General features: G+C 39.9%; 1 protein-coding gene across 1 annotated transcript in view; it reads left to right on the top strand.

The window, feature by feature from the left end:
• Nucleotides 1-12,798, top strand: part of WDR92 (WD repeat domain 92) — a 112,831-nt gene that overhangs the window by 78,244 nt on the left and 21,789 nt on the right. The window contains exons 9-11 of the mRNA XM_006881041.1: nucleotides 6,604-6,704; nucleotides 8,494-8,624; nucleotides 11,272-11,373. Coding sequence (XP_006881103.1) covers nucleotides 6,604-6,704; nucleotides 8,494-8,624; nucleotides 11,272-11,373 — 334 coding nt within the window. The remainder of the gene's footprint in view (nucleotides 1-6,603; nucleotides 6,705-8,493; nucleotides 8,625-11,271; nucleotides 11,374-12,798) is intronic.

Raw genomic sequence — 12,798 nt, 5'->3', positions numbered from 1 at the left:
CACGGCTGCATTACTCCAGCACCACCGACATTAATTAATCCTCCTTCTAACCTTCTCACTCCCATCTGTGTCTTTGGTTTCTGTAATTCACACTGTCAGCACCTCTTTTCCTGAGCTTGGAAGTGGTATTATAAAGATTTGATGTATAGTGGTGTAGAAATTGAAAATATTCTGATCTAGAAGAACACTTAAAACTATCTAGTATGTAGTTTTCTACACAGATGCTGTGTTTTGTTCAGGGTTGTTTTGTGGGGTTTTTTTTTTTGTGGTTTTAATGGTTTACAGAAAAGTTGGGTCTTCATTCGTTCATTATTGCACATTTTCTTTGCTTCCCCAGCCCAGTCCACTTTGCAGTGCACCTCTTGTTCCAGACTTTTAAGGGTGCTGTTTTCAGTATTGCAGAGAAATAACATTGAGAACTATGTAGCCAAACAGAACCCTGGGATGGTGACAGTCCTCTATGGTTAAAAGAATAGTGGACTCCTGCACTGTTACTCCTCTCCTAAGCACTGGCAGAGAAATTAATAGGTGTTTGTTTATATTCAACAACTGCAGAACATCTCTCACAGATTAGACAGCTGAACAAATTAGAAAAGGCATGAGCTCTCTCGGTTAACATTCTAAAAAGGAAGCAGATAGATAACTGAATGAATAAGATCATTTTGTTGATAAATAGTGATAAAGATCATAGAGTGAGTAATTTGGGAAAGTGTAGGGAGTTCCACTTCATACTGGAGGACCCAGGACGTCTCTTGGGAGGAGTGACATTTGAATTGACATCTCAGTGCGGTAAATTAGGGGTGTATGATAATCCCAAGGGACAGCAGTCCAGCAAATTCAAATTGGAGATGGAAATGGCACTCATGTGTCAAGAACAAACAGCTGAAATGGCTGGAGTGTAGGAGAGACACTGAGAGTAGCAGAAGGTGAGATGAACAGGCACTGGCACATTGCAAAGGCTTGTATGTCATAGGCCCTGGGCCCACTTCTGTGAGTCTAGAGAGGCCTCTGAATTTAGATGCATTTTACGTGTTTATATTTTAATGAAGATTCATTTTTAGAATCCATGTAGTGGCGATTATAAAAACATCTGCTACTTCTTCTCTGATGGTTGCATGCCATCAAGTCTGAACCAAACCATAGCTGACCGTACAACTGGTTTTCAGAAGCAGTAAATAGCACAAGAGACTGCCCATCCTTCTGCAGAGCAGCTGGTTTATTTGAGCTGCATGCCTGAGAGGATTGCAGCACAGCTTCTTACCACTAGGCCACCAGAGCTCTCTTGATGTGGTAGAGCTCCAGTTTGCTTCTGAGATTGGACTTCTTAGACTCTGAAGAGGTTAGGGCATTTTCACATGAGGAGATCATTTAAGAATAGACCATTTCATCTCTTCACAAGTGAGAGTTTTTCCAGCAGAAGAATCTGAGTATGGTTAGACTGATCATTTCATCACAAAACATGGTCTCTTTTCCTCGGGTTTTCTGTTGGCATTCATTTTCTGTTGTTAGGTGCCGTCAAGTCAGCTGTGACTCATAGCAACCCTGTGAACAATAGGCTGAAACCTTGCCCCTCTTCTGCACCATCCTCACACTCTCCATGCTCAAGCCTTTTCCAGGCAACTGTGCCATTCCATCTAATTGAGGGCCGCCTTCTCCATCGTTGAGCCTCCGCCTTTACCAGCATGATGACTTTTTCCAAGAACTGGCGCCTTCTGACAGTATGCTCAGTAGTGAGACAAAATTTCACCATCCCTGCATCTAAAGGGCACCCTGGTTGCACATATGTGTTTGTTCTTTCGAAAGTCGATGTATTCAGTACTCATTACCTGACACAACAGTTCAAAAGCATCAGTTCTTTGGTCTTATTCCTTGTCCAGCTTTGAAAATACCATGGCTTAGATCAGGCTTAGATTTTAAACTGACTTCTGTGCTCTTTTTTAGAGAGATCTTTGACAGCAGATTTTCCCAATCCAATGTGGCCTTTAATTTTTTTTACTGCTGTTACCATTAATGTTGATTGTGGATTCAGATAAATTTAGATTCTTTGCTTCTGATTTATTATTGCCAACAATAGAACCTCAAAAATCCACTAAGAATTCAGTGCATACCATTGGACTGAAAAGAGAATGTTAGCATTTAGTCTTCCATCACTTCTGAAAGAACCCTGGTTGCATGAAGAAGTAGGCTGCACAATCCACTTGGAACTCTTAAGGGGAAAGGTGTGGCAGGCAGTGTCTGCAAACATGGAGAGCCTTGGAAACCTCTACTGGGCAGTTTACTATCTTCACAGTTACACTTCACTGCCTGGGAGTCAAATGTGACTCATAACAGACCCTCCACCAGATTGTCAGAGGCTGTAAGTCATATAGGAGGAGATTGCCTGTCTTTGTCTCGAGCCTGTAGTGAATTTAAATTGCTAGAGTGACATCACCTTAGATCTGGAGGCACAGCTCCCTACAGACTGTAGGTACCTCTGTGTTGTCGTTGATGTTGTTAGATGCCTTCAAGCCAACTCATTGTGTCCCTGTGAACTACATATCTGAATCCTGACCTATCCTGTGCCATCCTCGTCATCTTCGACACATTTACACACATTGCGGCAGTCACTGCGACTGTGTTGAAGGTCTTAATGTATCTTCAATTTCCTCCTTCATTACCATTGGCTCCTGCTTTTATGGTACTTCCTGAATTTGTCAGTTCCAGTCAATTCTTTTGGGTACAGTGACTGTGTATTCAATCCCTCCATGTTCTTTTAATGCTTCCTGCATCATTCAGCATATTGTCCAAACATCTTTCAGTATTGCAGCTTGAGGCTTAAATTTGTATTTCAGTTCTCACAGCTTGAGAAATGCAGAGTGAGGTCTTCTTTTTTTATTCTCCAATTCCAGCTCTCTGCACATTCCTTTATAATACTCTGTCTTCTCGAGCTGCCCTTTGAAATCTTCTGTTCAGAACTTTTACCTCAGCATATTTCCCCTTTGTTTTGGCTTCTTCATATTCTAGTGCAGTTTTCAGACTTTCTTCTGACATCCATTTTTGGTTTTTTTCTTTCTCCTCTGTCTTTATTAATTAACCCTTTGTTCTCTTCGTGGTTTATATCCTTGATGCCATCCCTCAACTCATCTTGTCTTCGATCATTAGTGTTCAATGCTTCAAACTTGTTTTTAAGATAATTTTGAAATTCAGGGGGAATAGACTCAAGATCATTTTTTGGTTTTCACAGACTTGTTTTTATTTTCTTTGGCCTCAATTTAAACTTGCACATGAGTAATTGATGGTCTGACCCATAGTTCACTTCTAGTCTAGTTTTGATCACTGATAATAAGCTTCTCCAGTGATTTCTTTCACAGATGTGAGTCCATGTGTAAAGTCACCATTTGTGGTTTTTAAAAGTATTTGCAATAAACCATTGAACATAAAAAATTTGATCATCCCATTTCCAGTCTCGTTTCTGCCACCAAGTCCGTATTTTCTGATTACTATTCCTTCATCATTGTTTTTGACTTTTGCATTTCAGTCACCTGTTACCATCTTTTTTTTTTCTTTTCCCGAATTAACAAAGTTTATTTCGAGTTCGAACCCAGGCTCCTGCGTGCTGACACAGCAGCATCCACCCGAGAGCCACCTGTTACCATCTTGATTGCATGTTTGGTCAGCTTCAGACTGCAGGAGTTGGTAAACATTTTCCATTTCCTTCTCTTTGGCTTTCGCTGTAGGAGCATATAATTTGCACAGTAGTCATATTAACAGATCTTCCTAGTATGTGTGTGGTTAATATCCTATCACAACATTGTACTTCAGGATAGAACTCAAAATTGATTTTTGTCTATCAGTGCAACACCGTTGTTGTTTGTTGTTATGTACCGTAGAGTTGGAACTGACCCATAGCTGTCCCTCCGGTGGGTTTTCAGAGGCAGGAGGAGATTGCCCGTCCTCCTCCCATAGTTCGTTGGTGGTCTTTGGGATCACATCGCAGCTTCTTGCCAATAGACCACCCACCAGAGCAATTTGGAGACAGCTGACTTTGCAACTGCTACCCCATGCAGCCAGACTTAGGAGCTTCACCCACGTTTGTTTGAGGACTTGTGGAGAGACACCGTAAAAAAAAAAGACAAAGAGCTTTGTGACAATGGCTTAGCACTGCAAGCACATTCAGAAGCTGTCCTGACTCTGTGTGTGTGTGTACCGCTACCAGCCTGGATTAGGTGCTTTTAACTTCCCTAATAAACATAATCATGGACAAAGACAAAAAAAGAATTGTTGTTATGTGCCGTCGAGTCGCTTGCAACTCATAGCGACCCTATGTACAACGGCCCTAAACTCCGCTCTGTCCTGTGCCAATCGCACTGTCTCTGACACTCCCATCCCAATTATCCCAGTCACTGAATCAGTCCACCTCATAGAGGGCCTTCCTCCCCTGCGCCATCCCTCCACCCTCCCAAGCATGATGTCACTCTCCAAGGACCGGTCTCTCCTCACAACATGTCCAAAGTATGTTAGACGGAGCCTCAGAATCCTTGCCTCCAAGGAGCCACCCGGTTTAACCCTTTCCAGGACAAATCTGTTTGTTTTCCTAGCAGTCTATGGTATTGTCAGTACTCTTCTCCAGCACCACAGCTCAAAAGCATCAATTCTCCTTCTATCCTCCTTGGTCATTGTCCAACTCTCTGATGCATAACAAGTGATTGCGAAGACCATAGCCTGTATCAGATGGCACCTTAGTCTCCAGAGAGACACCATCTTTTCTAATAAACTTAAATTTTCTCTCACCTTCATCCTGACCCCTGACTTTTCCTCTCAGCTGCTGGCAGAAGAGAAAAAAATGGGCCACCAGTCTTCTCAGTGCCTCTTAGAGTCAAATTTTCCAGATGGTTATGTCCGATAGATGATGCAAGGCTCTCACCATCTCTAGGAACTGTATTTTTGCCAGCCTGCTTCTTTCCTAAAAGACTTGTTTTTACTTTTCCGCCTCAAGGTATAAAAGTTGTCATCAATGCCTAGACCTAGGGGATACACAGACTCAGGAGGGCAAATGGTGCTAAGGAGGAACAGTTTCATCAGTTGGACAAAGTTGGGGTTCGAAATTACTTGAACCCTAGCAATTATGCCCTAATGATGACTAGGAGTACTGCTGCTGGTAGAGTATTTCAGATGCTGGTGCTTTTTTACTCAAGAGGGAGAGTACAGGACAGACATAAGTAAAATTGGAAACTTCTGTTTAATGACAAAAATGTTCATCTTCTGAATCAAGTACTAGTTGACTGTTTGGAGTGAGTACTAATATGCCACATCACCTGTACTTTGAAAAGAAAAAGGAAACTTGGTGTTTCCTGTGCATATTACAGATGACTGATTTTGTTGGCTAAACAATTAGAGGGTAGAAGTGCTTGATTTTAGACCCAGCTCTATAGGATTGTTTCTCTCTCTCAAGACAGTTATTACAGGAGTGTTTCTTCTTGTTGTTTCTAACTTTTTTTTACCTTTGGTGACTTACTGCCTTGGAAAACATGCCAGAGGATTACTGTGAGTCGGTCAACCACAGTGAATGAGTTTTTACTGTATAGTGATTATCTTTCCGTTTATGACAAAGAGAGTTGGGCTACCGTTTCAGTGTTCAGTGAATGCTATTTTTTCTTTAAAACAGCTGTATGTACCCTGTGTGTAAGTGCTCTGCCAAGAAGGTAAAGTGTCAGGGAAATTATTTTAAAATACATGAAACAAACTACTCCTAGTGGGAAGAATAAAGATTGATCTAGGAACAAAAGGGTTACAGATATCCTGCTGTGGTTGTTCTCTGCGGATTTTACCACAGCACCATCAGAGCTCCTGTTTGGCTGGCCTAACCCTAAAAATCCCCAGCTGCAGGATGAGCTCCCGCCCCTGGTGACCCTGTGTCTCCCGGTGACCCTGTGTCTCCTGGTGACCCCTTGTCTCCAGGTGACCCTGTGTCTCCAGATGACCCTGTGTCGGGTTTTGGAGGCTATAAATCTTCCTGGGGAGAGGCTGTTAACCTTCTCCAGCACAGTGACTGGTCAATTCCAGCAGAGGCCTCTGGGTTCGCAGCATAGTACTGCACTGCACCACCCGGGCTTCTTTCTGTGCCGAACAGGGAGATAAAAATCTCTGGAGAAAATGAGATATAAAATGCCTTTCTCTTTATAAGGTTCTTCAGGAAGGTACAAACTAGGTTCTTTCAAAAAGAATAATAACACCTTTCCAAAAATAACTGCATAATACCTTATTTACTTTTCTATTTCTGCTGAGACTCCCAGAAGAATGCTGTATTAAATGGGGACATTTTCTTATTTGCAAATCATCAGAGAGAAGAGTTGTTAGCATCTGAATGTTCCATTTAGGAGAAAGAGAAAAGTAAATAGCCTCATACTTGAAAAGTAAATAGCCTCCATTGAAAACTTTCATTCTGATGTTTATAAACTTTTCAATGAAAGGAAAGCATGACCAGAGAAAATGCCATTTTTATCAGAAAACATTCTAGTTGCCTTTGATATTCCATGCCTTATTTAAACTTCTAAGGGATGCCTAAATATTATGGACTATAAATAGCTGCTTATACAAATCTGTATCCTCTCCCTTTCTGTCAAGATTGAGAAGGCCAAGCCCATTAAATGTGGAACATTCGGTGCAGCGTCTTTACAGCAGAGATACTTAGCTACTGGAGACTTTGGTGGAAACCTTCATGTATGGTAAGATGATTTAATCAGTGTTTAGACAGATGAGATCAGAGCATTCTTTGATATTTTTATGACTTTTCCTCTGAGAAAACTCTCATTTTAAAATGCTTCCCATTCCATTTTAGTGCTTCATGGAAATGTGAGAATTATTTGTTGATGTATTTCTCTGATTTTGTTCTCTGAATACATTTAAAAGTATAAAGCTGTTTTGTTTAATTGTTTTAACTTAGCATTTATTAAAATTAGAATTCTCATGGCATTGGGTAAGGTGATGGGTGCACTGCCAGCCAAAAAGCAGGTGGTTTGAATCCAACAGCAGCACCATAGAAGAGAGATGTATAAACTCCTCCTGCAGCCTCTGAACTCAACTAAAGGACCAGCATTGATTCGGTTCTGACTACATAATAATGATAAATTCTAATTAGAAATTCCAACATCTAGCTAACAGAGTCTTCAGTCTAGGGAAAGGAGCGAGAACAAGAAACCCAAAAGAATATACCACATATCTGAAGGAGTCTCTGATTCCAGCATGGAAGGTTAAACAATGCAGCCTTCCATATAGATTGCTTTTCATCATCAAAGAAACAAAAATCCTTGCCACTGGACCAATTGGGAATGTCATGATAGATGGGGAAAAGATTGAAATATATTGCACTGGGAAAGTGTAGTCAGGGACCTCTCTTATTGAGGAACAATAATATTACTTTGGGAACTCCTAAGGTGTACCTGATTCTCAGGCCATGGACTTTTCATTCACTGGCTCTGTATCTGAGAGCTGGACAGTGAATAAGGATGACAGAAGAGTTGATGCCTTTGAGTTACGGTGTTGAAGAAGAGCACTAAATATCCATTGTTGTTGAGTACCATTAAGTTGGAGCCAGCCCATAGCTGACCCTCCAGTGGGTTCTCAGAGGCTGTTAATCACACAGGAGGAGATTGCCCATCTTTCTCCCACAGAGCAGCTGCTAGATTTGAGCGGAGCGCCTTCAGGATTGCAGTGTAGTTTCTTACCACGAGAACTCCAGGGCTCCCTCACTGCCAAACTGAACTGCCAAAAGAACAAATAATTCTGTCTTGGAGGAAATGCAACCAGGGTGCTCCTTGGGGGCAAACATGGTAAAACTTCATTTCACATACTTTGGGCATGTTTCTAGGAGAGGTTGGTTATTCCTTAGAGAGGGATGTAATGCTTAGATAGGTCGAGAGGCAGTGAAGGAGAGAATGAGACCCTCAGTCAGGTGAATTGACACAGTGACTGCAGCAGTGGGCTTGATGTGTCTGAGATTGTGAGGTTGTCACAGGATAGGACAGGGTTCAGATCTGCTATGAGTTGTAATCAATTTGACAACACCTAACAACAACAACTACCTGAAGAGTTCGCTGATTCCAGCATGGAAACATCTGAAATTTCTTTGAGTGAATTTTCTATTTAAAGCAGTGGCTGTCAGGCTTCAGGGTACCAGTGAAATCAGCAGACCATAGAAATGCTAATTCGTTACGTCTGAGCCCATGAATCATTTGAGTCTATAGACTATTTATCTACAGGCACACCTAGTCTTTGAAAGACTCTGAGTGGGGTCAAGAGTTAGAATTCCAAGCTGAATGATAGCATTTCTCATCGGAGCTTAAAAGAGGCTGAAGTAGAGAAAAAAACATTTAAAGTAGGTACCTAAATTACCCTCACAGCAAAGCTCTTCTTTTTAAATAAAAGTCTAAACATAATAATGTGTTCTTAAATTTTATTAACAGACTTAAATGTTGGGGCATGTGTTGTAAGAAAGAAAATCTTTCTGTTGTTTAGGAATTTGGAAGCTCCTGAGATCCCAGTGTATTCTGTAAAGGGCCATCGAGAAATTATAAATACAGTAGATGGTGTAGGTGGGCTTGGAATTGGAGAAGGAGCACCTGAAATTGTGACCGGCAGCCGAGATGGTGAGTCAGAATAGTCTGTAAATTTTTTCTTTCTTGTTCCTGTTTTCTTGGGTGTGGGGAGATTTTCTTTTCGATACTACTGTACTGTAGTTTAAGATAATAGCTCTTCTTTTTCTTTTTAATAGGAAACCTTTCTGTAGAAATTCTCCTTGGTCACCTTGCCTCTCTAATCTGACATTGTTGTTTCTGGTTTTAATTGGCAAGTCGGATGCACAACCAAATAAAGTTTCAGACTGGGATATTTTGAGATCAAGTTGTATCAAACTTAATATTACCATTTTGAACAAGTTCAACCAGGAACTGTAGTTTCCTATAAATCTTGAATACTTTAAAAATTCTTTATTGATTTCTGGGGAGCTGATGATATGCTGTGGGAGGCTGTCTTTCTTTTTTTTCCTAAAAGGCAGAATTAGTACTTGTGAGAATGATCAGATTGACAGCTGGTTGAAAATATGACGTTCTCTGTTCTGCTGATCACTGTCAGGTAATCCAAGGCCCTTGAGGCAGCTGACGAAGGAGAGGTCTTGACGTCCAGCTATTCTGAGTGACTGTCATAACAGTCACAATTTTATGTTGCTGTAGTTGATTTGACTAGTTTTTATAATAGCTGCTTGAGATGGTTTTAAAAGTTAAAAGAAGAATGTCATTTTATGTAGATTGTGTTTAAGAAATCAGGTGTGTTTTAGTCATTATAAAATCCATATGGAATATAGAAGGGGAAAAGAAGTCCATCTCAGGCATATTTGCACAACCATTATGACTGTTCCTTTCCAGTTTTTCATAGTAATTATCAATGTTAATATGACTTTGTATCTTTTTAATTTTAATGTTATAGGTAATAGTTTCCATAAGTATTTTGATAGCTAATATTCTTTCACGGATCTATCACAACATGTATAATTGAATTTTTAGGAAGCATTCAGTTTAAATGTTTTGAGAAAATAACTTAAAAATAATGAAAAAGTAAGTATTGTCGCATATGTGGCTCTCTTGGAATGAATATAATTCTTAAGATGTATTATCAGAGCTTTCCTATAGCCTTTTTTTTAATTACACTAGTTCATTTACAAAATTCAAATACATTGTTTTCCAGAACAGTTTTTTCCAATTTCCCACACCCCTCAGCCCCTCAACTTGTACAGCCACTGCCTTTTAAAGGACAGGAATACCATTCTCAGTCTGTCCTATCATTGATTATCTTTTTTAATTTCTCCCTAATTTTATCAATAAAAAAGCTTCTCTGTTCCAACTTGTGTTAACTTCTTTCTCTATTGATTTCCTAGTTAACTTTTTATGTGCAGTTTATTAGGAATTTTTATTCCTTAAACTGTTACAAACTTAGTATTATCCCTTACCAGTGCATATAAATCATAAAGCAGCTTTTTTAAAGCAACCATCTTAATCTTATTCTTAGAGCTAAATCTAGTGAAACATCTCCTTTCCCTGAATTCATTATCCTTAAGAACATTTTGTGCTTTTCCTAGTCTCTTCCAAGCGGTTGATTTTTAGCAATTTTCTTGTAACTATTTCTTCTTGATCAGTGGCACCATTGGGCTAGTAGTCTGGTAATTGGAATTAAAATGAAGGATTTGAAACTAAATTGAGAATAAGTTGTTTGCTGATTTTACTTAGTTTCCAATTCTCTGTTGCTACAAGGAAAAGAAACTTTATTATATGTGAAATAATGTCGTAAATCCGCATATAAACAACCATAAGTCGTTTATTTGTATACACCAGTCCTTATATAAATGGTAAAGGAATATATAAAATGACACTAATATTGTTGTCAACAGACTGAATAATAAATTAGTTTTATGCTTAAAGAAAATAAAAGATTATTTGAGTGACATGGTATTTGCCTTGTCAGTCATGCTGGGGAGAATTTAGGAGTAGCATATTGACTATTCCATCTATCCATTAATTTGAAAATCAAGTTATACAGCAACATATGGATTATTTCCTGATATTAAATATGATTTCCCAATTAAAATGGAACCTAATTTAAGGTGAGCGCCTCGTCTCCCTTTTGGAGACTGGTGACTTGGCTGGACTCGTAAGAGGGGCGCTCTTGATTTGGTGGAGGGTCCTGTGGGATATTTGGTTGGTTTTGATTAAGCCTCTTGTTTAGAATCAACAAGACCTCTTGCAAGGCCCTTATATTTAAAATTTAGTTGGGCCTGAGGGATTTATGTTACTATATTTTAGAGGAACATTCCTCTAAGTGGTACAGCACTCTTCTGTCAATTTGCTGTACTGAGATAATCTGGGTTTGCTGTGATGCTGAACCTTGTGCCTGTGGGGTGTCAAATGCCTTAACGGTTGCTCATGATGGACGGTGTTTGGTGCAGCTCCCAGTTTAAGACAGGTTTGGAAGCAGGAGTGGCATTCACTGCCTAAACCACATGCTTCTGAAAACTCGGTGAACTTGGAGAAATGACAGTAGTTATAGAAAGGCTTCAGGTCTTTTGTTCACAGGATCACTATGAGTCGTACTTGACTCAACAGCAATAGAAAAATGTACATTTTTTTCCAGGTATCATAACATCTACAGTATTTTGTTGAGCAAAGAAATCTTGGGAACAGGGTTCAGAAAAGACAACATGAGCTTTTCCGATTCCATTTTTCCCATTCATTTCATTCATGACAGGAACTGTCAAGGTGTGGGACCCAAGGCAAAAAGATGATCCTGTTGCTAACATGGAACCCATACAAGGCGAAAACAAGAGAGACTGCTGGACTGTGGCGTTTGGTAAGTTATTGAAGAACTCTTAGACTTGAAGGATCAGATGGTAAAAATCATAGTATTACAAGAAGGTGCTGATAGCCTGCTTGTTGTGTTATTTGTGGATTATTCTGGTCGTTTAATGGTGGGTAATAGTGAGCTCTGGAGGCTATGGTTGAATTCTGACTGTGCTCCTTAACTGGTTGAGTAACATAGGGCAAGTTACCAAACCTTCTGTGTTTTGGTTGTTTCATTTACAAAACGAAACTAGTGAACCTACATAATAATAGTATGAGGATTCAGTGAGTTAATACATATAGTACTTAAAATTGTTCTTAGAATGTTGTTGGGTGCCGTTGAATCAAGTTTGACTCAAAGTGACCCTGTGATCTGAACCCTGTCCTACCTTATGCCATCCCCACCACTTCTGATATTCTTGAGCTCACTGCTATAGTCACTGTGTCGCTCTGTCTTATTGAGAGTCTTTCTTTCAGTGACCATCCACCTCTCCAAGCATGATATCCCTTTACAGGGAATAGCCTCTTCTAGCGATATGTCCGCAGTATGAGAGATAAAAGCTTTGCTGTCTTTGCTTCCAAGGAGTACCCTGGCTGCCCCTTTCCTATGACATAGTTTATTCTTTTGACATTGTGTGGGAAATTCTGTACTCTTCTCCAATGCCACAGCTCAAAAGCATCAATTCTTCTTTCAGTCTTCAGGACTGCAGCACTGCTTCCTAACGAACTTTTTTCTTTTACTCGTTGATTTCCCCTCCTTCTCCAGCAGCGCATCTGGTGGATTCAAACCATGTGCTTTCAGGATTGCAGTACAATTTCTTGCCACTAGGCCACCAGAGCTCCCTTCTCGTCTTCCATTCTTACTCATTGTCCAGCTCTTGTATGCATAACAAGTGATTTAAAAGACCATGCACCTTATTCTTCAAACTGACATCGTTGCTTTTTAATATTTTGGAGAAGTTCCTGACAGTTTGTCCAAAGTAATCTCCTGACTGCTGTTACCAAGGGTACTGATTGTGGATCCAAATAAGATGAAGTCCTTGACAGTTTCAATTCCTTCTCCATCTGTTACTCATAACAGATGCTACTGAACCAGTGGTAAGGACTTTTGTTTCTTGATATTGAGATGCAATCCATATTGAAGGCTGTATTCTTTGATCTTTTGAAGCACATGCTTCAGGTCCTCCTCACTTTGAGCAAGCAAAGTTGTGTCATCTGCATAACATAACTGTTGCTGAGTCTTTCTCCTATCCTTTTGCCCCACTCTTCTTCATAAAGTCCAATGTCATGAATTATTTGCTCACCATTAAGACTGAATAGGTATGGAGAAAGGATACAACCCTCATGCACTCTTACTGATTTTAAACCATACAACATTCCCTTGTTCCATTTAGACAGCTGCTTTTTGGTCTTGTTATGTGCCATCAAGTCACCT

This window comes from Elephantulus edwardii, unplaced genomic scaffold, assembly GCF_000299155.1.
Source record: "Elephantulus edwardii isolate Elephantulus edwardi_28Jun2011 unplaced genomic scaffold, EleEdw1.0 scaffold00011, whole genome shotgun sequence".
Lineage (NCBI taxonomy): Eukaryota > Metazoa > Chordata > Mammalia > Macroscelidea > Macroscelididae > Elephantulus > Elephantulus edwardii.
The sequence above is the reverse complement of the archived record's forward strand: the minus strand, read 5'-3'. Positions and strand labels throughout refer to the sequence as shown.